This window comes from Lithobates pipiens, unplaced genomic scaffold (assembly GCF_037356315.1).
Source record: "Lithobates pipiens isolate NorthernLeopardFrog02 unplaced genomic scaffold, aLitPip1_a1.2 Scaffold_23, whole genome shotgun sequence".
Lineage (NCBI taxonomy): Eukaryota > Metazoa > Chordata > Amphibia > Anura > Ranidae > Lithobates > Lithobates pipiens.
In genome coordinates, this window is record NW_027507785.1 from 17,059,364 (window position 1) to 17,084,363 (window position 25,000).

General features: G+C 46.6%; 1 protein-coding gene across 1 annotated transcript in view; it reads left to right on the forward strand.

Moving 5' to 3' along the window:
* LOC143927079 (uncharacterized) overlaps positions 1-25,000 on the forward strand; it is a 33,257-nt gene that overhangs the window by 2,659 nt on the left and 5,598 nt on the right. Inside the window, exons 2-4 of the mRNA XM_077451036.1 lie at positions 152-712; positions 1,999-2,586; positions 4,484-4,520. Of these exons, the coding sequence (XP_077307162.1) occupies positions 158-712; positions 1,999-2,586; positions 4,484-4,520 (1,180 nt within the window). The 5' untranslated portion in view covers positions 152-157. The remainder of the gene's footprint in view (positions 1-151; positions 713-1,998; positions 2,587-4,483; positions 4,521-25,000) is intronic.

The window sequence follows — 25,000 nt, forward strand, 5'->3', positions numbered from 1 at the left end:
AGTCAGGACACAGAAGACAAGGAACTTTGGAAATACTCGAAGCCTTTCCGCTCCCTGTCTAAATTTTAAACAAAAACATTTTAAGCGGAGTTCCACTTTATCATTTCTACTTCACTAAAAACTCACCATTTTTTTTTCTTCTTGTTTATAGGTCAAAATGGACAGGAGAAACAGTCAGATCGAGGAGGAGCTCCAACTCAAGAGAGCTCAAGTGGAGGCCATTAGGGCAGATAGAGCAAAGATACAGGAAGCAAGAAGGAGAAGACAAGAGGAGGTGGACAGAATCGCGGCAGAGCTCAGGGAGCTTAAAAAGAGGTGGAAGGAGGAGTTGGCGAGAGAGCGAGAGAGACAGCTCCTAGCAAATAAAGAAAAAGTGGCTGCGATGAGAGAGATGAAATTAAAGGGGAAAATGTTGACGGCACAAGAGCGAAGGAAAAGGCTCATGGAGCTGGACATGAAGTGGAAGGAAGAAGAACGGTTAAGGGCTGAGTTTAGTGCGAAAGACAAGGAATGGAGACTTGAAGAGGCAAGGAAAAGAGAAGAACTCAGACAGAAGCAATATGAGATACGAAGAGCTTCCGATCTCAAATTTATAGAACGAAGCCAGACAGGAGAGTTCTTGGTTGGATTCAACTATTTCCAAAGGAGAGGGAATCTGAAGAATAAAGGAGTAGAGGGAGAAGAAGAGGCTACATACAGCCAGGCCAGCATAGTAAGTATCTCATAATATGATAATAATATAATATGATAATATAATATGATGATGCTTAGGTAGTTAAAGTGGTTCTAACGGGTGAAGGTTTTTCACGGTAGTAAAGTAATTTTAAATAACTTTAGCTGCAGGTAAGCCTATAATAAAACTTACCTGTAGGTAAAAAGAATATCTCCTTGCAATGAGCCACTGACCTTAGCAGCGCATGAGCTCCTGGGATTCTCGGCTGAAAATCTGGCAGACGCCGGACCTTCCCGGAAAGAAGTCTCCCGCGCGCATGTGCGGGAGTGACGACCCTGCGCCACTCACAGCGCTGGAGTCGACATGCCGAGGGGAAAATGTCAGCTCTCTCGGCGTGGACCAGGTGAATTACCAGCATCTCATTCTAAGGTAAGTCATAATGAGCTAGTATGTGATGCATACTAGCTCATTATGCCTTACAGGTGTAAAAAAGTCAGTGGGTTTACTACTACCGCTTTAACGCATTCTATGCATAAACCTTCTATGTGCCCCCCCAGCCTCAATCTTGATCCATCAATGTGAGAGCAGAGGCTCTCTCGTATGATCTACATATGAGAGCAGAGGCTCCCTCCCCCCATTGGCTCCACGACAGCAGTCAAAATGACAATATGAATTGTCCAGTGTTAATTTACAGATTTTTAATGAATGTCCCTTTCCTAGAGAATTGGGGAGTGGGGGGTGATGGCAGAATCTGGTACTAGTCCTTATTCCAAGGGGATAAATAGTGATTAGGACATGAGCCCCAATTACCTACTTCCCAAACACAAGCATTCTTTTTTTTACTAAGCATAGATTGTGTAGATGAGCCCCTAAGTCCCAGGGGGCCCTTATGCAGCTGAGGAGTTTGCACAAGTGCCCCTCTAATTATCTGCACATACCCCCCCCCCCCAATCCTGCTGTATTTTGGATGTTCAGAGGTTTACTTTTTGAAATACCTTTAGTCACCAACTGATTGATTGATTGATTAGAAACTCTTTTATTAAAAATGCTTTTAAAAACAAAAAAAATCCTAAGTAGAACATGAAGGGAGGAAGTTCAGGGATTTTAAATGGAAAGGAGGAAATGAAATGCACTGAAGGGTTTTTATTGCAGTTCGCAATCGTGATGGGAGGCTTCCACTTATTACATCTCTTACTGAGATTATATGAAGTACAGGGAAGCTTTCCCAGGACATTGATAACACAAAAAAAAACCTTCAATAAAATCTTAAAGCGAGTAGAGTTGCAAATCTGTACATCCACTTACCTTCTTTTTTTCTCTTATAGGCTACGGAGAGCTGTGCATCTGACGAAAGTGTGCCAGGTGAGGAAATGAAACAGATGTTGGAAGAGGAAACACAGGAAAGAGAGGAGGAAATTATGGAGATAGGGGGAGAGGAAACACAGGAAAGAGAGGAAGAAATGTGGGAAGTGGAAACACAGGAAATTGAGGAGGAAGTGAAAGAGACAGGGGAAGAGGAAATAGAGGAAGAAATGGAAGAGATTTGGGAAGAGGAAAGAGAGGAGGAAGTGATACAGACAGGAGAGGAGGAAGTGACAGAGATGTGGGAAGTGGAAACACAGGAAAGAGAGGAAGAAAGGGAAGAGTTGTGGGAAGAGGAAAGAGAGGATGAAGTGATGGAGACAGGAGAGGAGGATGTGAAAGAGATGTGGGAAGAGGAAACACAGGAAAGAGAGGAGGAAGTGATAGAGACAGGGGAAGTGGAAACACAGGAAAGAGAAGAGGGAGTGAAAGAGATGTTGGAAGTGAAAACACAGGAAATTGAGGAGGAAGTGAAAGAGACAGGGGAAGAGGAAAGAGAGGAAGAAATGGAAGAGATGTGGGAAGAGGAAACACAGGAAAGAGAGGAGGAAGTGAAAGAGACAGGGGAAGAGGAAAGAGAGGAAGAAATGGAAGAGATGTGGGAAGAGGAAACACAGGAAAGAGAGGAGGAAGTGAAAGAGACAGGGGAAGAGGAAAGAGAGGAAGAAATGGAAGAGATGTGGGAAGAGGAAAGAGAGGAGGAAGTGATAGAGACAGGAGAGGAGGAATTGAAAGAGATGTGGGAAGAAGAAACACAGGAAAGAGAGGAGGAAGTGATAGAGAAAGGGGAAGAGGAAACACAGGTAAGAGAAGGAGTGAAAGAGATGTGGGAAGTGGAAACACAGGAACTTGAGGAGGAAGTGAAAGAGACAGGGGAAGAGGAAAGAGAGGAAGAAATGGAAGAGATGTGGGAAGAGGAAACACAGGAAAGAGAGGAGGAAGTGAAAGAGACAGAGGAAGAGGAAAGAGAGGAAGAAATGGAAGAGATGTGGGAAGAGGAAAGAGAGGAGGAAGTGATAGAGACAGGGGAAGAGGAAAGAGAGGAAGAAGTGAAAGAGATGTGGGAAGAAGAAACACAGGAAAGAGAGGAGGAAGTGATAGAGACAGGGGAAGAGGAAACACAGGTAAGAGAAGAGGGAGTGAAAGAGATGTGGGAAGTGGAAACACAGGAACTTGAGGAGGAAGTGAAAGAGACAGGGGAAGAGGAAAGAGAGGAAGAAATGGAAGAGATGTGGGAAGAGGGGCCACAGGAAAGAGAGGAGGAAATGAAAGAGACATGGGAAGAGGAAACACAGGAAAGAGAGGAAGAAAGGGAAGAGATGTGGGAAGAGGGGCCACAGGAAAGAGAGGAGGAAATGAAAGAGACAGGGGAAGAGGAAACACAGGAAAGAGAGGAAGAAAGGGAAGAGATGTGGGAAGAGGAAACATATGAAAGAGGGGTGGAAGTGAAAGAGACATGGCAAGAGGAAACACATGAAAGTGAGGAGGAAATGAAATGCACTGAAGAAAGTGGCATTGAAGAAAGTGATGGGGAAGAAAGTGGCGTTAAAGACAGCGAAGGGCAAGAACACACAGAAGATGGAAGTGAAGGGGAGGAACATACAGGAGAAGGGAAAGAAAAGTCTGAAAAGGTCAAGACTAGAACGAAATTGACAAAATTTCTGTCTCACTACAATATCTCTTGTAAACCCATCAAACAAGCCAAGAAGAAAACCTGTCGCTGCCTAAGAACCCTAGGATCTCTGTGGAAGTACATTAAAAAAGTAAGTACCGTGTATTGTTGTTATACTGCTTAGGCAGTCTCTCACAAACTGTAGCAGTTTAGGACTAGAAGATCAAAGACCTCTGGATAGTTGGAGGTTGTTCTTCCTCATGGGGGGGGGGGGGGTCACAATTACAGTTAATATGAAGTTGTCCAGTGTTAAGTTACAGATCTGTAATGAATGCTCCTTTCCTTGTGAACTGGTGGTGGATAGGTGATTGGCGATGGCCGAATCTTCTACTATCGCTTATTCCAAGGGTAGGAATAGTGATTAGGAAATGTTTTCTCGTTTCTCAGCAATGGTTATTTAGCCTAGTCAAGGCGTCCCAGTAAGGATCCCTCTAACTTACCTCAGGACCCCCAGTAAATAACGTCCTCCCTTTTATACTCTTGAGGTAATAATGACACTGGCTGAACATATAGAAAGGGTTCCTATACTTTAGGCTGAATTCTCAGCCACCTATCAGGCCGACCTCCTCTGTGGAGAGAACTACCTTTATAAAAACTGCCATTTTTGGAGAAATATATGTATATATATCATAAATGACCAAGTCCTATACTGAGAAGTATTGCAGAAGTGACAGGCTGTCTGTTATGTAACTGAAAGGTGATAGTCCTGTGTTATATCCACTAATAAATCCTCCTGTGTTATATCCACTAATAATCCTTTTCTTCTTTTTCTACAGACAGCACGCAACTTAAACTGTGCCTGCAGTGGCGAAAGTAGGAAGATTCAACAAAAAGTCTGAGGAACCCTCCTAGGGACCAGGTACGGCTGTACCAACACAGGTCCCTACATTGGTGGCGGCTGCCACTCCAGTAACATGAGGGTCTTCCCATGAGCCATCTATTTACCTTTCTACTGCTTCTGCAGAAGTTTTAATGTAGGACAATACATCACTTAAACATAATCACCTGTAAAAAAAGTACCTGAGATGTTTGTGGTAAACAGCCTGCTTTAAGGTTAATCAAAAATATCACATTCTAAAGGGAACGGTAGAACAAAGGGGAGTATGGAAGAGGCACAGGGAGGAAAAGGGGGGGAGGGAAGGTTGGAGGAAGAAGGGGGTGGGGGTTGGGGGAACCCCCACACCCCTCCTTTACCCCCAACTTCCCCTCCCCCCTCCTTTCCTTCCTCTTCCATACTCCCCCTTGAGGCGTGTGTTGGACCGGCTAAGGGGAGGTTGGAGGCCGGTATGTTTTTGAGGCATGTGTTGGACCGGCTATGATGGGAGGTTGTCATTATGCTCTTGCTGGACACCCATTGTAGTTCAGGTTACATTTGGATTGATTCCGGAGGCGCTCCGATTGGCCAAGGCAACTATCACTTGGCAACTAAATTTAATAGCAACCCTGCCTAAATATCAGGGTGCTACATCCATAACATTTGGTAGTCATAGCTCAAAAAATTATCTTTATTTATGGACAAAATGTGAGAAATAACATATATATTATACAATCAATCCATACACACACCACATACACTGCATCTATATTATGCTTATAAAATAGTTTACCATTTGCCAATAAAAAATAAATAAATAAAAAGTTCCCGGATACATTTTAAAAATATGATCACCTTACCATGGCTGCATTGGAAATCACCAGCCAAGTCTACAAATGTATCCACCTCTACCGTGTGCAGCTCCACTATAAAGAGTAGAAGCGGAGGAAGATGACGGGTCTTCTGCATGACCGATATCAGTCTCTATCAAGTTGCAAACAGAGAGACACATACATGGACCATCCCGTGATGCAGCAAACTGCAAATTACTTCAATCAGCTGGGGAACCTGGTGAAGACGAAGAACTACAGATATGAAAATGAGACAGATCTGTCCAAATCTCTTTTGAAGGCGTGAGATTCTACGAACATGGTGCCTCAAATGTTGGGCGGCACAGTGGTGTAGTGGTTAGCACTCTCACCTAGCAGTAAAAAGGGTCGCTGGTTCAAATCCCAACCAGGACACTACCTGCCTGGAGTTTGCATGTTCTCCCTGTGCCTGTGTGGGTTTCCTCCGGGTACTCCGGTTTCCTCCCACAATCCAAAGACATGCAGGTAGGTTAATTGGCTTCTGTCCAAAATTGGCCCCAGTATATGAATGGGGGTCTTGGATTGTTTACAAAAAAATAAAGACATAAAAAAATAAAATAAACTGTACTCTTTTTTTTGTTAGCGCTCCAGAAAAGAACTGTTACAAAAATGTTTAAATACAAATGTTAGGTATACAATACAGAGACAAGGATTCTGAGCGGTATACATGGCAAGGCCTTGACGGTTGCACATTCCCTCTCTTTCTCCGAACGTTCTGTCGGCAACCTTCATAGCGCAATTTTTAGAGTTGTAAGTTACTGCACATGAGGGTGTGAGCTGAACTCTTAGTGATGGCTCCGACAGTACAAAACCTGGGGGAGGGTATGGATCCCTTCTTCTCATTGTTGAATGCTGAACTAAAATGGACTACTAACTACTTCCTGTCCGCCCATTGCCTATAAGCGGTGGACGGGAAGCCACACCGATGCGGGGTTAACGTATCGGTACTTCACTTTGCATTAGCGGCTAACAGGACATGCATGAGGAAAAGATGATCCGCACTCCGGTGATTGTTCTTAAAAAATGTAGTATTTATTAACAGGGCAGAGTGACCAAACGCAAATAAGAAAGATTGACGCGTTTCAGCCTATAAGGCCTTAGTCATAACCACCACAGAGCGTGCACCCAGGAGCCCGGCGGTCAGTATGTCACCCGGGCACAGCAGTTCACATTACCGCTTTTTCTGGGTGATAGGAAGTTGTTTTACTATGTTCACCGCCATTTGACATACTACCATCCTGATTACCACCACTATGCCTTACCAGCGTGATCACTCTGCAAGACAAAGGCATAATGAGCTAGTATGCATAGCATACTAGCTCATTGAACAATACCAATACTAGCTCAATACCAAAATGTATTAGTATACAATCTAAAAAACATGTCCATAAAGGACAATAGTAAATAACATCATAAAAAACATTACATGATAACACAGATTATTGAAACAAAAGGCACCCTGAAACTCGGATATACTGGAGCACCAGACTGGCCAATATGCAGTGGGGGGGGGGGGCAGATTCTTGGAGGTGTTCACAGAATAACCCCAGCGTTTCGGAAATATATGTTTGTTCCTTCTTCAGGGGAAGTGAAGGGTACTAAAGTCTACAGTATAATAGTACAAAGGTTAAGAAAAATTATACAATCTCTCAGTGATAACAGCAGCGTGGATCGGAGGGGAGAATGGGGCAGCGGACAACACAGACTGACATGCCCACAGCTCTGACATGGAGAGTGATGTTTAAAAAATGTATTAAAAAGTTCCGCACTAGCAGCTGCCTGTCGCCTCTCTCTCTTTCCCTTATGTTTTGACTCCTCTGTAATTGCCCCGCCTCTCCAATCCCCCTGCTGTTACGGGTCCCCCTGTGTGCTGCCTGGGGCTCCTACAGGAGGCCCTATGGTACCCCCTGGCAGCAGGTGTCCGGGTGTCAGGCAGAGGGAAACCTGGGCACAGCATTCTAAATCTGTACTGTCCAGGTCAAAATCGGAGAAGTGGCAACCCTAGATGGTCACCACAGCTTGTTCTCCCGATGGTTTAGACCATGGGTTATTCTGTGAACACCTGAAAGAATCTGGCCCCCCACTCCATATTGGCCAGTCTGGTGCAAAGATTTTTGCTGAGAGGGGGGATTTGAGCAGGGGAGTGGATTTTTACTGGGAGGGAATTTATGCGTAGGGGGTAAGTATGCAGACTAGTGCTTTTATGGGGGTTGGGGGGGGGTTTGCTGACACATAATGCTCATACATCTTGGAGACGGGGGGGTGCAGTTTGGCATGTTCGCCCTGGGCACTATGTAACCTTGTCCCGGCACTACCACACCTGCAGGATATAATAGAAGTCTATTTAAAAGTGCAACTAACCCCAGAAAGTTGCAGATGCACTGCGCAGCACCCGCAATGCAAGTAAACTGCAGCACATCAGTGTGAAAGCAGCCTTTTAGGGGGATCAGAACAGTAATGCCGCGTACACACGATCGGAAATTCACCCAGCAAAAGACCGATGAGAGCTTATGGTCCAAAAATGCGACCAACCACCATTATAAGAGACATACTTTCCATCAACCACCATTGTAAGAGACGTTCTTTCCACCAACCACCATTGTAAGAGACATTCTTTCCACCAACCACCATTGTAAGAGACATTCTTTCCACCAACCACCATTGTAAGAGACATTCTTCCCACCGACCACCATTGTAAGAGACATTCTTCCCACTGACCACCATTGTAAGAGACATTCTTCCCACCAACCACCATTGTAAGAGACATTCTTCCCACCAACCACCATTGTAAGAGACATTCTTCCCACTGACCACCATTGTAAGAGACATTCTTCCCACCAACCACCATTGTAAGAGACATTCTTCCCACTGACCACCATTGTAAGAGACATTCTTCCCACTGACCACCATTGTAAGAGACATTCTTCCCACTGACCACCATTGTAAGAGACATTCTTCCCACCGACCACCATTGTAAGAGACATTCTTCCCACTGACCACCATTGTAAGAGACATTCTTCCCACCAACCACCATTGTAAGAGACATTCTTCCCACTGACCACCATTGTAAGACACATTCTTCCCACCGACCACCATTGTAAGAGACATTCTTCCCACTGACCACCATTGTAAGAGACATTCTTCCCACCAACCACCATTGTAAGAGACATTCTTCCCACTGACCACCATTGTAAGAGACATTCTTCCCACTGACCACCATTGTAAGAGACATTCTTCCCACTGACCACCACTGTAATGGCACGCACAGACGATCGGACATTCCGACAACAAAACCGTCAATTTTTTTTCCCAACGGATGTTGGCTTAAACTTGTCTTGCATACACACAGTCACACAAATGTCGGAAATTCCGAACGCCAAGAAAGTGGTGACGTACAAGATGTACGACGAGCTGAAAAAAATGAAGTTCAATAGCCAGTGTGGCTCTTCTGCTTGATTCCGAGCATGCGTGGAATTTCCTGCGTCAGAATTGTGTACACACGCTCGGAATTTCCTTCAAGTTTTGTTGTCGGGAAATTTGAGAACCAGCTCTCAAACATTTGTTGGAAATTCCGACAGCAAAAGTCCGATGGACCATACACACAGTCGGATTTTCTGACAACAAGCTCACATCGAACATTTGTTGTCGGTAATTCTGACCGCGGGATTAGGAATATTCTGCCCACCAGTGTAAAGAAGCCCTTCCCTTTTTGAACACCAGTATGCTTTGGCAAATATACAATTTCCAAATAAAGGGCTGGTTTACTGTTCTTCAGATTTTTAGGGGGGGCCAGGCTGTCCCAGTGTCAGTAAACACCTGGGTTGATTTACTAAAACTGAAACTTGCAAAATCTGGTGCAGAGGTGCATAGAAACCAATCAGCTTCCAGGTTTTATTGCCAAAGCTTGATTGAACAAGCTGAAGTTAGAAGCTGATTACTAGGCACATCAGCATTGTGAATAGAAAACAAGAGCAACCAGTTGGGACTTCGTGTGAGAACGCAAGGCTGACGCCGCCAAGCGCCTCCATCCCTATTGATTGATAAGAAGGAAGAAAGGTGGGACTTTATATGAAGCATACACCCCTGGAGATATCACGATATACATGAAGATGGGCGGTACTAAGCATATTAGAACTATGAACATTCCATGACCACATTGCAAAACAACAATTGGCAGTCATTGGTTTATTGATATAAAAATAACAATAATAGTAATTCCATGATAAAATATTGGCATAGTAAGTTCATAATATAACCATTAAATAGAACAAAGTTCATTGGAATATATAAATTATGACAATGATAATAATGACATAATATACTAGTAACATAATGAGTTCATATTGTACACATTGTATAGAACCATTTTCATGAAAGCGTGTCTCCTTGGTAAAAAACAATATTTCAGATTTATTGGTACAATCCAATTGGTAAGTATGGTCATTGATGGTGTTGCAAATTAGGAGCGAAAAAGGCATCTATTGGCTTGACGCGTTTCGTGGCGACTGCCACTCTTCAGGAGCAAGTATGGTGTAGATGTCTATAAGTATTGAAACACATAATTAATTTGTAAAAATAAAATAAAATAATGGGTATTTTATGGAGGAGAAAGAGAGGGGAAATTACCCCAGTTTACCAAGACTATATACAGGAATGCCAATGAAACTGGGTGCAGGCATGGAGGGCCAGAAGGCTGACCAGAAACAACATCAGTCCCAGGAGCTGAGGTGGACAATCCCGACCGTGGATGGATAGCCAAGGGGAGACAATATTCCCCAGAGAAAGGCCCTCATGGATGGAAAAAGAGAATGTGATCCACAAAGTTGTTACCATCTGTGAAGAAGGGAGTATATGATAAAATATATGGGATATAGCAGTGGATAAATTATTACAAAAGGTGACTAAAGATATCAAAAATATTGATGGAAAAACTAAGAAATTATGGTGCAAGGACTATCCATGATATGGACATGTCAAGGGGGTACCTATAGTGCAGGGTATTAGGGATAACATAATAACCCCCATTGTGGTAAGAAAAGTAATTTGAAAAAAATGGGAAATGCCAAATAACCCCCGAAGCTACGGTATTGATACCAAGGACGGGGAGGGATTGGGGCAAAACATAATAGTAAATATTGGAAAGGAAGGGTAGGGGAAACCAATAAGATACCTGGAATACAGTGAAACTAATGAAGTCCAGTCGTGCACCATAAACATGGGGTAATAACCCTGAAGGGGGTATGAATCGATTGGGAGGAGTATAGACAATCCAATAGGGTCATGGGTGTGCACCAACGCCATGCTAATGAGCAATAAGAGGAAAGGGCGTCAAAAACTAAGAGCGGCATTCGCCAGCACCCCGTCCGAGCCAACCAACCTGTGGGGGACGTTAGATGGACACATCCAGCGTCGCTGCGCAAATGTCACTAGTGTGCGTAGCGTGAGCGGCGACGGGGGTGAGACGTTGATGCGTGATTGGGCGTCAGTCCAATCCCCAAACAACCCAAAGGGAGGAGAGGAAGGGCCCCAGGAGCACATCGCAGCTCCCGGAACTGAGGAAACTGGCCGGAAACAGCCAGCCCAAAGCATAACCCAACCCAGCAACAACCAACTAGCATCAAAAGTAGCCATAGCAATAATGGTAAATAGCATATACCTATGCGACTCTAGACCTACGGTAATATATATCTCTGAATAAACAATATAAGCAATTGTGTTTGAATAAATATAAACTAAATTAGTAGGACAATGCAGAGTACCAACGTAAAAATATTATATAAGGATATGGGTGCATGCCTCCATCTGCATTGTGAGTGCTCCCAGTTTTGGAAAATCTCCCCCAATGTCTGTGGTTAGTAGTAGGAGGAATTGCACCCCTTCATTGGTATCGGTGGGAGAAATTGTTTCCCTATCATTGGTGTCAGTGGCAGAAATAGTGCCCCCTTCTTTGTTGTCAGTGGGAGAAATAGTGCTCACTGTTGGTATCAGTCAGAGGAATACTGCCCCATCTTTGGTGTCAGTGGCAGTAATCATGCCCCATTGTTGGTGTCAGTGGGAGAAATAGTGTTCAAACATTTATATCAGTGGGAGGAATGGTGAACCATCATTAGAGTCTGTGCTGTGGGAGGAATAGCACCCCATTGTTGGTGTCAGTGGGAGGACTAGTGTTCAATCGTTAGTGTCAGTGGGATGAATAGTGCCCCAAGGGCCGGAAACAGGCAAGCAAACGGCCGCACTTTGGAGACCACTGATCTAAAGATATAATTATTTTTTTTTAGCAGGGGTTCCCTGAGACCTGAACATTATTTCAATGGTTTCTTCACAGTAAAAGTGTCCCACCTCCAGACCACACCAGTCGCCGGGAAGAAATCCCCTCACACATCAAGGATCCCCTGGGCAGCTGGAACAAGAAATTGATTCAAAGGAGATGACAAGAAGACGCTGTTACATCACAATATACAAAAGTTATATACCGTATATACTCGAGTATAAGCCGAGATTTTCAGCCTCTTTTTTGAGGCTGAAAGTGCCCCCCTCGGCTTATACTCGAGTCATCGCTGTCTGCCCGCTCGATCAGCGTGTCGAGCAGACAGACAGCGGCCATTCTATGATTCAAAAGCCGCGCCTCCGGCTCCGCCTTCGCCTGTGATAGGCGGAACACTGAATTTCCCAGCAGCCTGTGTTCCGCCTATCACGGGCATCGTCTCATCCTCGTACTACGGACGAGGATGATACGACGTCCCTGATAGGCGGAACACAGGCTGCTGGGAAATTCAGTGTTCCGCCTATCACAGGCGAAGGAGGAGGCGCGGCTTTTGAATTTTACAATGGCCGCCGACGAAGAGGGCACGGGACGGAGGCAAGGTAAGGCACGGCACGGGACGGGACGGGACGGGACGGGACGAAGGCAAGGCACGACACGGGACGGAGGCTCGGGACAAAGGCTCGGGACACAGGTAGGCTGGACACACACACACACACACACACACACACACACACACACACACGGATGGAGACACACACACACGGATGGATGGATGGATGGAGACACACACACACACAGGGATGGATGGATACACACACACACAGGGATGGATGGATGGATGGATGGAGACACACACACACAGGGATGGATGGATGGATGGATGGAGACACACACACACAGGGATGGATGGATGGATGGATGGAGACACACACACACAGGGATGGATGGATGGATGGACACACACACACACAGGGATGGATGGACGGACACACAGGGATGGACGGACACACAGGGATGGACGGACACACAGGGATGGACGGACACACACACAGGGATGGACAGGCATGTCTCACCCTCGGCTTATACACGAGTCAATAAGTTTGCCAGTTTTTTTGGGGGTAAATTGGGGGCCTCGGCTTATATTCGGGTCGGCCTATACTCGAGTATATACGGTATACATCTGCAGCACATAATATTTAGTTAAGTAAAATATACATATAACTAACAATTTATATAAAATAAAAACTATTAATGCTAGTGCTGATAGAGACATAGAGTCGTGTCCTATCCAGTTTACAGGGACAGGTATGGCAAAAGGGCGATGCATCAGTACGCTCCAGGCCGATCGCAGGAAGGTCACAAACAAATAACCACTGGAAAGTTTAACCACTTCAATACCGGGCACTTAAACACCTTCCTGCCCAGACCAATTTTGAGCTTTCAGCGCTGTCACACTTTGAATGACAATTGCGCGGTCATGCTACACTGTACCCAAATGAAATTTTTATCATTTTTTTCCCACAAATAGAGCTTTCTTTTGGTGGTATTTGATCACCTCTACGGTTTTTATTTTTTGCGCTACAAATAAAAAAATACCGAAAATTTTGAAAAAAAAAATGTTTTTTTTTGTTTCAGTTTCAAAACTTTGTAAATAAGTATGTTTTCTCCTTCACTGATGGGCACTGATGGGGCTACACTGATGGGCACTGATAAGGTGGCACTGATGGGCACCAATGTGGCACCAATGAAGTGGCACTGATAGGCGGCACTGATGAGCGACACGGATGGGCGACACGGACGGACACTGATAGGTGGCACAAATTGGCACTGATAGCTGGCACGGATGGGCGGCATGGATGGGCATGGATAGGTGGCACAGGTGGGCATGGATAGGCGGCACAGGTGGGCATAGATAGGCGGCACAGGTGGGCATGGATAGGCGGCACAGGTGGGCACTCATAGGCGGCACAGGTGGGCACTCATAGGCGGCACAGGTGGGCACTCAGGCGGCACAGGTGGGCACTCATAGGCAGCACAGGTGGGCACTCATAGGCGGCATCGGTGTTATAGTAATGGATGCCAATCAGTGCCAAACAATAATGCATGCCAATCAGTGATGCCCATTGTGGCCACTGATTGGTATCCATTATGGGCACTGATTGGCACCCATTGTGCTGACTGGCACCCTGGTGGTCTAGGGAGGATTATGGATTTTTATTACCTTTTCCCTGGTGGTCTAGTGGTGTCCCTGGTGGTCCAGTGTGGGCATCCTCGGGGGGGCTGTGCTGATAATCGATCAGCACAGACCCCCCCCTGTCAGAGGAGCAGCCGATCGGCTCTCCTCTACTCGCGTCTGACAGACGCGAGTGAGGGAAAGCCAATCACCGGCTCTTCCCATTTACACTGTGATCAGCCGTGATTGGACACGGCTGATCACATGGTAAAGAGTCTCCGTCGGAGACTCTTTACCGAGATCGTAGTTGCCGGGTGTCAGACTGACACCCCGCAACAACGATCGCCGCGATGCGCGCCCCCGGGGGCGCGCAGCGGCTCATTATCCTAATCACGTCATATGACGTCCGGTTAGGATAATGAAACCACTTTGCCGCCGTCAATTTGTAATAGGGCGGGCGGCAAGTGGTTAAACCATGGCCAGGCATAACAGATAATGGCTCTACAGATTATAAAAAGGCTTCCCCCTCCCAATCGCCGGGTAAGACTTTTTCCTTCTCCCTCAGTTGGATCTGGCCTGGTGCTGGGATAAGGGTGGATAGGTAAGAATACGCTCTCACTTTAATCTGTGTAACTATGTCTCCGTATTGAAATGATTATATATGTAATATGTTGTGATCATAATATATAATAATTTTTCATATTAAATGAATGTATTTTTAGATGTAGGTAATATCCTGAAGAAGCTGTGAAGCGAAACTAGTCGATTTTCCCCACCCTTCTCTACGAATCTGTGATTTATATTTGAAGATGTTATATCTATGTAACTTTAATAAATTGTTTTTATATTAATTAATGTTGTTGTCATAACTGTTTTATCATTATCTGTGCCCCGTGATAGTCCCCTTGCTCACACATTTCTCGTTGACATCTCTGATAGGAGACCAGAGACATTAACACCTTTTTCTAGATTATCTAATTGGGATGAGGGTGTACATTATTAATTTATGCTTTATTATGCTTTGAAGCCATCCATTACTCAGTGTAAATTTGCTGTCCCCTCAAAATAACTCAACACACAGCCATTAATGTCTAAACCGCTGGCAGCAAAAGTGAGTACACCCCTAAGTGAAAATGTCCAAATTGGGCCCAAAGTGTCAATACTTTGTGTGGCCTCCATTATTTTCCAGCACTGCCTTAACCCTCTTGGGCATGGAGTTCACCAGAGCTTTACAGGTTGTCACTGGAGTCCTCTTCCACTCCTCCATGATGACATCACGGAGCTGGTGGATGTTGGAGACCTTTGCGCTCCTCCACCTTCCGTTTGAGGATGCCCCACAGATGCTCAACAGGGTTTAGGTCTGGAGACATGCTTGGCCAGTCCTCACCTTTACCCTCAGCTTCTTTAGCAAGGCAGTGGTCATCTTGGAGGTGTGTTTGGGGTTGTTATCATGTTGGAATACTGCCCTGCGGCCAAGTCTCCGAAGGTAGAAGATCATGCTCTGCTTCAGTATGTCACAGTAAATGTTGGCATTCATGGTTCCCTCAATGATCTTTAGCTCCTCAATGCCGGCAGCACTCATGCAGCCCCAGACCATGACACTCCCACCACCATGCTTGACTGTAGGCAACACACACTTGTCTTTGTACTCCTCACCTGGTTGCCTCCACACACGCCTGACACCATCTGAACCAAATAAGTTTATCTTGGTCTCATCAGACCACAGGACATGGTTCCAGTAATCCATGTCCTTAGTCTGCTTGTCTTCAGCAAACTGTTTGTGGGCTTTCTTGTGCATCATCTTTAGAAGAGGCTTCCTTCTGGGATGAAAGCCATGCAGACCAATCTGATGCAGTGTGTGGCGTATGGTCTGAGCACTGACAGGCTGACCCCCCACCCCTTCAACCTCTGCAGCAATGCTGGCAGCACTCATACATCTATTTCCCAAAGACAACCTCTGGATATGACGCTGAGCACGTGACCTCAACTTCTTTGGTCGACCATGGCGAGGCCTGTTCTGAGTGGAACCTGTCCTATTAAACCGCTGTATGGTCTTGGACACCGTGCTGCAGCTCAGTTTTAGGGTCTTGGTAATCTTCTTATAGCCTAGGCCATCTTTATGTAGAGCAACAATTCTTTTTTTATCCAGATCCTCAGAAAGTTCTTTGGCATGAGGTACCATGTTGAACTTCCAGTGACCAGTATGAGAGAGTGAGAGTGATAAAACCGAATTTAACACACCTGCTCCCCATTCACACCTGAGACCTTGTAACACTAATGATTCACATCACACCTGGGAGGGAAAATGGCTAATTGGGTCCAATTTGGACATTTTCATTTAGGGGTGTACTCACTTTTGTTACCAGCAGTTTAGACATTAATGGCTGTGTGTTGAGTTATTTTGAGGGGACAGCAAAGTTACAGTTATACAAGCTGTACACTCACTACTTTACATTGTATCAAAGTGTCATTTCTTCAGTGTTGTCACATGAAAAGATAGAATAAAATATTTACAAAAATGTGAAGGGTGTACTTACTTTTGTGAGATAATGTATGTAGGCACCCTCCAAATCCCTTACCCAATAAATGACATGAACTAATTAGAATACTATTAAGGAACGTTTACCAATATAAAAGCTTATATATGATATTGTTTTGTGTAAAAAAGTGTAGACTGTCACCCTTGTTCCTTCCTCCTCCTAGGCATTCCAATACGCCGTGATTGCCAAGGAGGAGAAGCAAAAGGAAGCTGCCACCCGACCAGATGGGGGGGAGTTGGGGCATATGGGTTCGGGGGACCCGACCGGGCGGGGGTGTCTGTGGGTGCAATTGCATAAATAAGATAAATATTAAATGACAAGAAGCTAAATTAACCAATTGCCGACCGCCGCACGACGATGTACATCGACAGAATGGCACGGGCAGGCATATGGGCGTACATATACGTCCCTGCATTCCCGCGGTTGGGGGCCCAATCGGGCCCCCCCCCCGGTGCCAACGGCGGTCGGATTCTGTGCAGGAGCGATCCGGGATTCATTCATGGCCACCCCCTCGCAGGAATTGCAGCATGACATCACTTCCTCTCCTGTAATGTAAACACAGGCAGAGGAAGTGATGTAATCTCTCCTCCGTGTCGGTATTTTTCGTTCCGGCACCGAGGAGAGAGGATCGGTAAATTGCACAAACACTACACTATACAGTAGAACATGCCAGGCACACTTTCACCCCCCGATCACCCCCCCAATCACCCCTGCACCCCCAGTCACAGTGACACCAATTGCATTTTTTATTTTTTTTTATTATTGCATTGGTGTCATTTGTGACTGCAATAACTGTTAGGGCAGTTAGGGTTAGCCCCCTTTAGCTCTAGGGTACCCCCCTAACCCCTCCAATAAAGGTTTAACCCCGTGATCACCCCACGTCGCCAGTGTCACTAAGGCTGGGTTCACATTGCAGCGGTTTATGAGAACGGATGTGATTCGCACCGCACTGCAGTGCAAATCACATCCAATCTCTGTGCGATGCGAGTTCAGCCATACTGATAGTATGGCTGAATTCGCATCGCACCCGCCGCAAACTTGCACGGGACCCTTTTTTTGGTCCGCAGAAGAATCGGATCGCATGGGTGTTCACACCATGCGATCCGATTTCTGTCCGAGTTTGCAGATCGCACTGCGATATGCGAACTGATCTGGGGGTGTCATTAACATTTCACTGACACTCCCTGCAGTTCGCATAGGGCAGTGTGAACTGCCGCTTGGAGGCATGCGATGCGGGAACCTGCCGCGGATTCGCGGCGTTCCCGCATCGCTCCAGTATGAACCAAGCCTAATAAGCGATCGTTTTTCTGATCGCTGTATTAGTGTCACAGGTGACGCTAGTTAGGCAGGTAGGTATTTAGGTTCGCCGCAGCTTTTTATAGCGCCAGGGACCCCCATATACTACCGCATAAAGCCCCCTGATTGCCCCCTAGTTAACCCTTTTACCAGTGATCACCATATAACTGTTACAGGTGACGCTGGTTGATTAGTTATTTTTTTATAGTTTCAGGGCACCCGCCATTTATTACCTAATAAAGGTTTAACCCCCTGATCACCCGGCGGGTGATATAAGTTTGAGGGTCAGATAAGGTCTGCGTCGCCCCAGGCAGCGTCAGGTTAGTGCCAGTACCGCTAACACCCACGCGCAAAGCATACACCTCCCTTAGTAATATAGTATCTGATCAGATCTATATTAGCGTCGCCAGCAGTTTAGGTTTCCCAAAACGCATTGTTAGCGGGATCAGCCCAGATACCTGCTAGCACCTGCGTTTAGCCCCTCCGCCAAGCCCAGCCCAGCCCACCCAAGTGCAGTATGGATTGATCACTGTCACTTACAAAACACAACACACATAACTGCAGCGTTCGCAGAGTCAGGCCTGATCCCTGCGATCGCTAACAGTTTTTTTTTGTAGCGTTTTGATACAGTCGCTGACAGCCTAGGTGCTTTTTTACCTGTGAGTCTCACTAGTGTACCCCTAAATTTAGGGGTGTCTACTTTCCAAAATGGGGTCATTTGGGGGGGTTTTGTGTTATTTTTTCATTTTATGGCCTTCAAAACTGTGATAGGTAGTGAGGAGTGAAATCAAAAATTTACACCCTTATGCCGCGTACACACGATCAAACAATCTGGTGGAAAAGTCCGGCAAACTCAAGTCCGCCAAACAATCCCCCAGTGTGTAGCCTCCGGCATACTTTTTTGACCAGAAAGTACGGCGGACTTAGAATGCCGTGTTGCACACCAATCTTCCCGCCGGACTCGCAATCCGGCCGTGTGTGTGCCAGTCCGCCGTACTTTTGAAATGAGCAGACTTTTCCCGCCTGGAGAAAAGTCCGCTCATTTCGAGCGGGTCTCCAGGTAGGCGGGGCCCGCGAAGGAGACGTCGCTGGCCCCGCCACCTGGTATTGACTTAAAGGGGAACCCCAACGCCGAAAAAAATCGGCGTGGGGGTCCCCCCCAAGTCCACATTAGACCCTTGTCCGAGCACGCTACCCGGCCGGCCAGGAAAGGGGGGCGAGCGAGCGCCCCCCCTCCTGAGCCATACCAGGCCGCGTGCCCTCAACATGGGGGGGTGCCTAACCAAAGCACCTTGTTCCCATGTTGATGAGGACGAGGGCCTCTTCCCGACAACCCTGGCCGTTGGTTGTCGGGGTCTGCGGGCGGGGGGCTTATCGGAATCCGGGAGCCCCCTTTAATAAGGGGGGCCCCCGGATACCGGCCCCCCACCCTATGTGAATGAGTATGGGGTACAATGTACCCCTACCCATTCACCTGTAAAGTAAAAGTACAAAAAAAACAGAACACACGAGATAAAATACTTTATTGCACAGCTCCGGGGGTCTTCCGTCTTCGGGGGTCTTCTCGCCGGACTCCTCCGCTATCTTCTTGTAGCTCTTTTACTAGCAGAGGAGTCCGGCTTTCTTCCTCGCCGCCGGCCTCTTCTTCCGACTTCGGGGGTCTTGTCCCCCTCTTCGGTTCTTCTGCCGGGCCACCGCGCCTTCTTCTAGCTCTTTTACAGGCGGTGGCCCGGTCTTCTGTCGCCGCCGCCGCCTTCCGTTCTTCTTCTTCTTCTCCTTCTTCTCCAGGAGATGTTGACTCGACGATCTCTCCGGCCGCAATGCCAGGGACTCGCTGCGCGGCCACTTATATAGGGACAAGGGGCGGTGTCACATGGCTTTATGTCACATGGGTTGGTGTCACATGGTGACCCCGCCCCCTTACGATGTCACAGTCCCCATGTGACATCAACCCATGTGACCAACCCATGTGATATAAAGCCATGTAACACCGCCCCTTGTCCCTATATAAGTGGCCACCGCCTGTAAAAAAGCTAGAAGAAGGCGCGGTTGTGCTCGAAATGAGCGGACTTTCCTCCGCGTGTGTGGGCGAGTCCGTTCATTTCAAAAGTAGGGCGGATAGTACGGCGGACTTAGTGCGCCGTATAAGTCCGCTCAAAAAGTGCCGTGTGTGGGCAAGTAGCCCGTTCGGAAAGTCCGACGGACAGTCTGGCGGAAAGTCCGCCAGACTCAGTACGTCGGACATACCGCTACGTGTGTACGCGGCTAGGCTCCCAAAAAGTCCCACACATGTGGTATCCCCGTACTCAGGAGAAGCAGCAGAATTTATTTTGGGGTGTCATTTCACATATGCCCATAGCATGTGTGAGCAATATATCATTTAGTGACAACTTTGTGAAAAATAAATAAAGTTTGTAATTTTCCCGCAACTTGTGGCAAAATATAAAATATTCCATGGACTCAACATGCCTCTCAGCAAATAGCTTGGGGTGTCTACTTTCTAAAATGGGGTCATTTGTGGGTGTTTTGTGCCATCTTGGCATTTTATGGCCTTCAAAACTGTGATAGATAGTGAGGAGGGAAATTACAAATGTATGTCCTTAGAAATCCTGAAGGCGGTGCTTGGCTTTCGGGGCCCTGTACGCGGCTAGGCTCCCAAAAAGTCGACCACATGTGGTATCCCCGTACTCAGGAGAAGCAGCAGAATGTATTTTGGGGTACAATTCCACATATAACCATGGCATGTGTGAGCAATATATCATTTAGTGACAACTTTGTGTAAAAAAAAATATATATATTTTTTTTGTCATTATTCAATCGCTTGAGGCAAAAAAATAAAATATTCAATGGGCTCAACATGCCTCTTATCAATTTCCTTAGGGTGTCTACTTTCCAAAATGGGGTCATTTGGGGGGGGTTTTGTACTGCCCTGCCATTTTAGCACCTCAAGAAATGAGATAGGCAGTCATAAACTAAAAGCTGCGTAAATTCCAGAAAATGTACCTTATTTTGTAGATGTGACAACTTTTGCGCAAACCAATAAATATAAAGTTATTGACTTTTTTTTTACCAAAGACATGTGGCTGAAGACATTTTGGCCTAAATGTATGACTAAAATTGAGTTTATTGGATTTTTCTAACAACAAAAAGTAGAAAATATCATTTTTTTTCAAAATTTGCGGTCTTTTTACGTTTATATCGCAAAAAATAAAAATCGCAGAGTCAGTTAAATACCTTTAAAAGAAAGCTCTATTTGTGGGAAAAAAAGGACGCAAATTTTGTTTGGGTACAACATTGCATGACCGCGCAATTACCAGTTAAAGCAGCACAGTGCCAAATTGTAAAAAGACCTCTGGTCATTGACCAGCAAAATGGTCCGGTCTGAAAGTGGTTAATACGAGCAAGATATTTAGCTATATAGGTGGATATAGCGGTGTATACTGCGTTCAGAGCCCGCAGACAGCACGCACAATCTCCTAACACTGACTGAGAGCTCTATTATAAAAGATAGATATATCGCTAGATATATAGGTGGATATAGCGGTGTATACTGCGGTCAGGGCACGCAGACAACAACCACTACAGAAGAGCAAGAACGAAAAATCGTCCGATAACGATCGGTGTATACTGTGTTGAAGGTACACAGAACACCCAATAACTGCTACAGATGCCAACACACTACACAAGGCCGCCGTGCTGGCGGCCTTATATAGTGTGGGGCGTGTACTACACAGCCTGAGCTATGATTGGCCACAGGCATCCTGCTTGTGGCCAATCATGGCTCTCCTCGCTGCCGGCGCTGTGATTGGCAAAGCATGCGGGGTCACAGTGCATGCTTGGCCAATCATGAACCAGCAATGCACTGTGCCATCGCAGTGCATTGTGGGCCGTGAGCGCCACACGAATTTGGTGCGAACGGCCTATAACGTTCGGAATTCGCCGAACGGGCGAACAGCCGATGTTCGAGTTGAATCGAAGCTCATCCCTAGTCAGGAGCCAATAATGACATCACGCAAGAGCCACTGGTCACAGCTACTGAAGAAACGGCACGAGCGCCCCCATTTCTTCAGTGCGCATGCGCCCGGTGACGTTGGCACATGTGGATACAGTGATTATCTCCTAAACTGTGCACCTTTAAGAGATGGTCAAGGTACATGCAGGTAAGTCGTCTTATAGGCTTACCTGTAGGTTAAAGTGATGTAACGGGGTTTACAACCTCTTTAACCGCTTGCCACCCACCTACTGTGAAATGACGGCGGGGCGGTTGCGGCTCTCATTCTGGGTGTTGCTAGGACATGGCACGACCCCCATCTCTGTAAAGAGCCCCAGCTGTATGGCAGGCGCTTTAACCACTTGCTTACTGGGCACTTAAACCCCCCTCAGTCCCAGACCAATTTTCAGCTTTCAGCACTGATGCACTTTGAATGACAATTGCGCGGGCATACAACACTGTACCCAAATGAAATTTTTATCATTTTTTTCCCACAAATAGAGCTTTCTTTTGGTGGTATTTAGTTACAGCTCGGAGTTTTATTTTTTGCTAAACAAACAAAAAAAGATGCAAAAAAAAAAAAATCATGTTTTAATAGTTTGTTATAAAATTTTGCAAACGGGTCATTTTTCTCCTTCATTGAAGTGCGCTGATTAGGCGGCACTGATAGGCTGCATTGGTGGGCACTGATGGGCTGCATTGGTGGGCACTGATAGGCTGCATTGGTGGGCACTGATAGGCTGCACTGGTGGGCACTGATAGGCATAGTTAAGGCGGCACTAATAGGCACAGATAAGGCGGCACCGATGGGCACAGATAAGGCGGCACTGATGGGCAAAGATGGGCACAGATAAGATGGCACGGATGGGTGGCACGGATAAGTGACACGGATGGGTGGCACGGAGGGGCACTGATAGGTACCACTGATAGATGGGACTGGTGGGCACTGATAGGTGGCACTGATAAGTGGCTCTGATAGGTGGCACTGCTGGGCACTGATGGGCGGCACTGCTGGGCACTGATGGGCGGCACTGCTGGGCACTGATGGGCGGCACTGGGGTGCAGCACCTTTGAGGCAGATTGTGGGCACTGTGGGTGGCACTGCTGGGTGGCACTGTGGGTGGCACTGTGTGCACTGCTGGGTGGCACTATGGGTACTGCTGGGTGGCACTGACGGGGGGCACTTACTTTTATTCAGGATGGCACTGCAGGGGGCAGGTGGGCACTGGCAGGGGGAAGGTGGTCGCTTGCATTGCTGGCCGTGATCGGGACTGATGTCCCGATCACGGCCGCCGGTGATCGGCTTTTTTTTTTCTCCTCGCGTTGTCAGCGCGAGGAGGAATACTAGCCGATTACCGGCTCCGTTATATCACATGATCAGCTATCATTGGCTGACAGCTGATCACGTGATAAGGGGTCGGGATCGACCCCTTGCACGGATCGGTGATCAGGCGAGTCTCATGGACTCGCCGATCACAGAGCGCGGCACGCGCGCCCCTCAGGGGGCGCGCAGGCCGCTCGTACACAGGACTACGTCTATTGACGTCGTCCTGGGAAAAGGAGATCCGCGCTGTAGCCGTCATTTGGCTATAGCGCGGATCTCAAGTGGTTAAGGAGTATAGGGCGCACAAGCGACGTAGGAGCTCGTGCCTGGCACCGGCCGCTCTGATGGCCACCGGCTACTGGTGATCGCTCCTGAGAAGGAAAGAACGGATATCTGTCAATGTGAACAAACAGATCTCCGTCCTCTCAGGGGTGAGGAGAGTGATCTGTTGTTCCTATTGCTTAGGAACAGCGATCGGTCTCCTCGCCCAGGCAGTCCCCCCCCCCCCACAGTTAGAATCACTCCCTAGGACACACAGTTAACCCCTTGATCGCCCCTCTAGTGTTAACCCCTTCCCTGCCAGTGTCATTTATACAGTAATCAGTGGCTATTTTTTTAGCTCTAATCGCTGTATAACTCACTGGTCCCAAAATAGTGTCAGAAGTGTCTGTCTGCCGCAATGTCGCAGTCCTGCTAAAAAAAAAAAAAAAAAAAAACACAGTTCACTGCCATTACTAGTACAAAAAATAAATAAAAATGCCATAAATCAACCCTCTATTTTGGTTTGCGCAAAAGTTATAGCGTCTACAATCAATATACGCTTAGTGCAATTTTTTTTTTCAACTAAAAATATGTAGAATACATATCGGCTTAAATGGAGGAAGAAATTAATTTTTTGTTTTTTTTATATATATATATATCTTTTGGGGATATCTATTATAACAAAAAGTAAAAAATATTGCTTTTTTTTTTTCAAAATTGTTCACCTTTTTATTGTTTATAGCGCAAACAATAAAAACCTGCAGAGGTGATCAAGTAACACCAAACGAAAGCTCTATGTGTGGGAAAAAAAAGCTTTTTGCGATTTATATTACCAAAAAATATGTAGAAGAATACACATCGGCCTAAACTGAGGAACTCCGGACACTCGGCTACATCCACATATCCAAGATTAGAGCCTCTTTACCCCCCACAATGACTGATATCTGTAAATGTGCCCCTCCCCCCACCCCCTCCTCTATAAACTGATCAACCAATCAGCGGCTGAGCTGGTGATTACAGGGCGGAGACTGCAGTCAGTTTTCTATCCTCATCATAAAATCGTTTTATTTTCTCAGGTTATACTGCCCCCTACAGGAATACCGGACACCGACACACACAGCTGTAGCCCCGCCCCCCATGGATGGGACCCCAGCAGGGAAATTATAAAGGACCCCCCCCCCCCCGGGACCCCTCTATATGTTCTAGAGGAAGTTCCTGGTAAATGATGAGCATATGCTGGCAGCTCTGGACCTAAAGAGCGATTTGTGGGGGGGTCACTTTTTACCAGAAGAGTCTTTGATAGCGCCCGGCATAGAACCCGCCCTGAAAGTGACTTCCAGCCTATCCCTGCCATGGACTCACCCTAGTGCCCGCCCCCTGCTGGAGGCCGGTGATTGGAGCTCCTCCCCATGGCTGTGATTGGCTGAGGTCAGAGCGTACCTTAACCCCGTCCTGACTGACGTACGTCTATAAACGTTCCTCACCGGGGAGCCGATATTACAGCTGGAATCTCCCTCTCATTATCTCAGCCGGAGATCACAGAAACATTGAGAAGTGACCCCAGATGGGAGGAGGATGGGGGAGAACCCCGGGAAAAAACTTGTTTTCATTGTGGATGGAGTAAGGGGAGGAGCTATCACCTCTGTCAGGTGTTTTCTTTCATCTGTGTCCCCATTGGGGAAATTTGCCTTCACTTCCTGTCCCATAGCCAAAACAGGAAGTGAGAGGAAATAAAAAGTGAGGGAATCACCAGAACCAGT